The 2,512-nt window shown below is 46.3% G+C and overlaps 1 protein-coding gene across 1 annotated transcript in view; it reads right to left on the reverse strand.

Annotated features, from left to right (window-relative positions):
- The window catches only part of LOC103362201 (synaptotagmin-9), a 53,549-nt gene that overhangs the window by 8,429 nt on the left and 42,608 nt on the right, over window positions 1-2,512 (reverse strand). Inside the window, exons 5-7 of the mRNA XM_008288490.1 lie at window positions 683-803; window positions 426-597; window positions 211-340 (exon numbers count right to left, since the gene is read on the reverse strand). Of these exons, the coding sequence (XP_008286712.1) occupies window positions 211-340; window positions 426-597; window positions 683-803 (423 nt within the window). The remainder of the gene's footprint in view (window positions 1-210; window positions 341-425; window positions 598-682; window positions 804-2,512) is intronic.

Raw genomic sequence — 2,512 nt, forward strand, 5'->3', positions numbered from 1 at the left:
TTTTTGGGGTTTTTTTTCTAATTTTTGTCAGGATATCTTTAGAGCAGACGTTCGTGGTTCTCAAGTGATGAGTCCTGATGATTTCTCCTGACTCTTTTCTCCTGTTGACATGTGCTGTTTGGAGATAAATGCATCCATTGTCTAACTGTGTTACCTGTTAGACTGATAAAATGAAACACGTCCATCTATCCACCATGAAGCCGGTCCTACCTCTATCAGCGGGTGCCAGTGTGCGATGGGTTTCCGTGGGTACGTCAGCATCTCGCTCCAGTGGTCTCGGCCCAAACTCTCGGCCTCGTTGCCCACCCTGCACACCCCGATCACCTCGTTGTGTCCGACCCTGTGGGACAGCAAACAACAGCAGCCATATAGACCCTCAGCGTTCTGTCGGGGAATGTGCTGGACAGGCGAGAGAGATATCTGACCGGTCGTAGTCCATGACGGCGATGAGCAGGCTGATCTGGTCGATGTTCTCGGGCGGAACATCGAACACAATGGCTTCATTGTACACCGGGTTCAGAGTGTTGCGCTTGGTCGACGTCTTTCTCTTCTTTAGCCTCCGGCCTTCGCACATCAAAGACACTTTTACGTACGGATCTGAGGGGAAAAAATGTGGATTTTTTTAGTTAGAATGCAGAAATACCTTCTAGCAGAAAGTCGACGCTGTCAGTCAGATACCCACCTGAAGCTCCGGTGATGTCCATGGCTTTGAGATTTCTGGCTTTGATCATGGTGATGGTGAGCCTGCCGGCCGTGGGGAGATAGCACAGCGAGAACATCAGCTCTCCAAGGTCCACGTTGTCCTGCCAACACATATGAGATCGCATTTCTGCATTAGCTCGTTCTCCTCGCGTGCTGTAGAAAGTTTCACTTTCATATCAAACTTTGATTGACTTTTGAGAGAACCTGCTGTCGTCACAGATGGCAAACACTGAAATCTGTGTGTAGACTTTGTTCCAGCTGAGAAAACTTGATGCTGGTATAAGTGATGTAAGAAATGTGGATAAACTACATGATGAAAAGCACAACTGCTGCTAAAGCTAACATGCATTTGTTTTAGGAAGTTCAAAGGAACGACATGGATCCAGACAGTTGGTCGCTACAGTGTGAACGAGGACGAAACTCGGGCCTGGCTTCGGTTTGGGTCGACCGATTCTTGGATCAGCATTTCTTTTCTGATTTCAGAATAAAACAAGTGAATTGAAAACAGCACTACTTTGGCTCTGATGCAGCCGCCTCTCTCCATCTGTAGTCGCCGGTCTGTGGTTTGTGTTCGTCCAATTTTTTTGCACCAAAATTTTTCCTGCAAACGTGTATCAATCCCAAATATCAGAAATCAGGCCCCTTGATTGAATCTGTGTCCTGAAAACCCCGTCTTTGGACTAAACCTCATAAAGGGTGAAGGCTTTGTGATCAAAACCAAACAAGGCTGCAGCAGATTCAACAGAAGGCGCATTATAACATGTCAAACACGAGCGCTTACAGATATGGATTATGGCTGCGACACCTTGGGTAGGAAACCTGGACAGCTTCTCTAAACCCCATCAAACGCCAGGACTGACCATTAAAGGAACCTGATTTTTTTTAGCATGAGCTTCAACTTGTCTGCCGTCACGTTTCACCTCCTCCTGTTCTTCCTACGAGAACCTCCCCGATTTCACAACCTCCCCCACGTTCGTGCACACGTCGAGCTCTCTTCCTAATTAACACGTCTGAAAATAACGTGCGATGGTGTGAAGGTGAGCACTGTGTTTACGAGACGCAGCACTGACGTGACTTCTTACAGGGAAACTCTGATTTCTAGTCTTCTTGCACAAACTGAGGCAGGACGGAGCGTAGCGGCAGGAAATCAGAACGAAAAGAGCAAAATCCTGGATTGTGGAGATTCTAAAGGACTGACTTGCAGTTGTTATAATACAAGCTTTTATAAGTACAAAAAAAGGTGGACTTCACATGAATTTACAAAAAACAGTCTTTGACGTCAAAGTGAGGGGGAAAGTGTTTTACAGTCATATCAACTGATTAAAGTGATTGCACTGATATTCACCCACTTCAAAGCAGCCCAACTATTGAAACTCAGGTGCAGCCAGTCGGTGCTAGAAGTCAGTGAATGCATCATGTGAGGTCAGTGAATGAGTCTCAGTGGTTCTAGTGTAAAGACTCCTGTATCTGGAAGGTCCAGTCTCTGGTGGATCAGAACTCTTGGATAGAACCACACCATGAAGACTGAAGAACCCTCCAGGAACTCTGTGGAAAGGTTGTTGAGAAGCATCAGTCAGGAGACGATACAAGAACATCTACAAGTTACTGAACATCTCTGGAGTCCAGTTAAATCCATCATTAAGACATGGAAGGAACATGGAACATGAGTAGAACTGACTAGAGCAGGACGTCCTCAGAGACTGAGTGACCGAGCAAGAAGGAGACTAGAGAGGGAGGCCACCAAGACTCCTTTGACTCCTCTGAAGAAGTTTCCAGCTTCAGAGACTGTTCATACAACAACTGTTGTCTG

Source organism: Stegastes partitus, unplaced genomic scaffold, assembly GCF_000690725.1.
Source record: "Stegastes partitus isolate 25-593 unplaced genomic scaffold, Stegastes_partitus-1.0.2 Scaffold562, whole genome shotgun sequence".
Taxonomy (NCBI): domain Eukaryota; kingdom Metazoa; phylum Chordata; class Actinopteri; family Pomacentridae; genus Stegastes; species Stegastes partitus.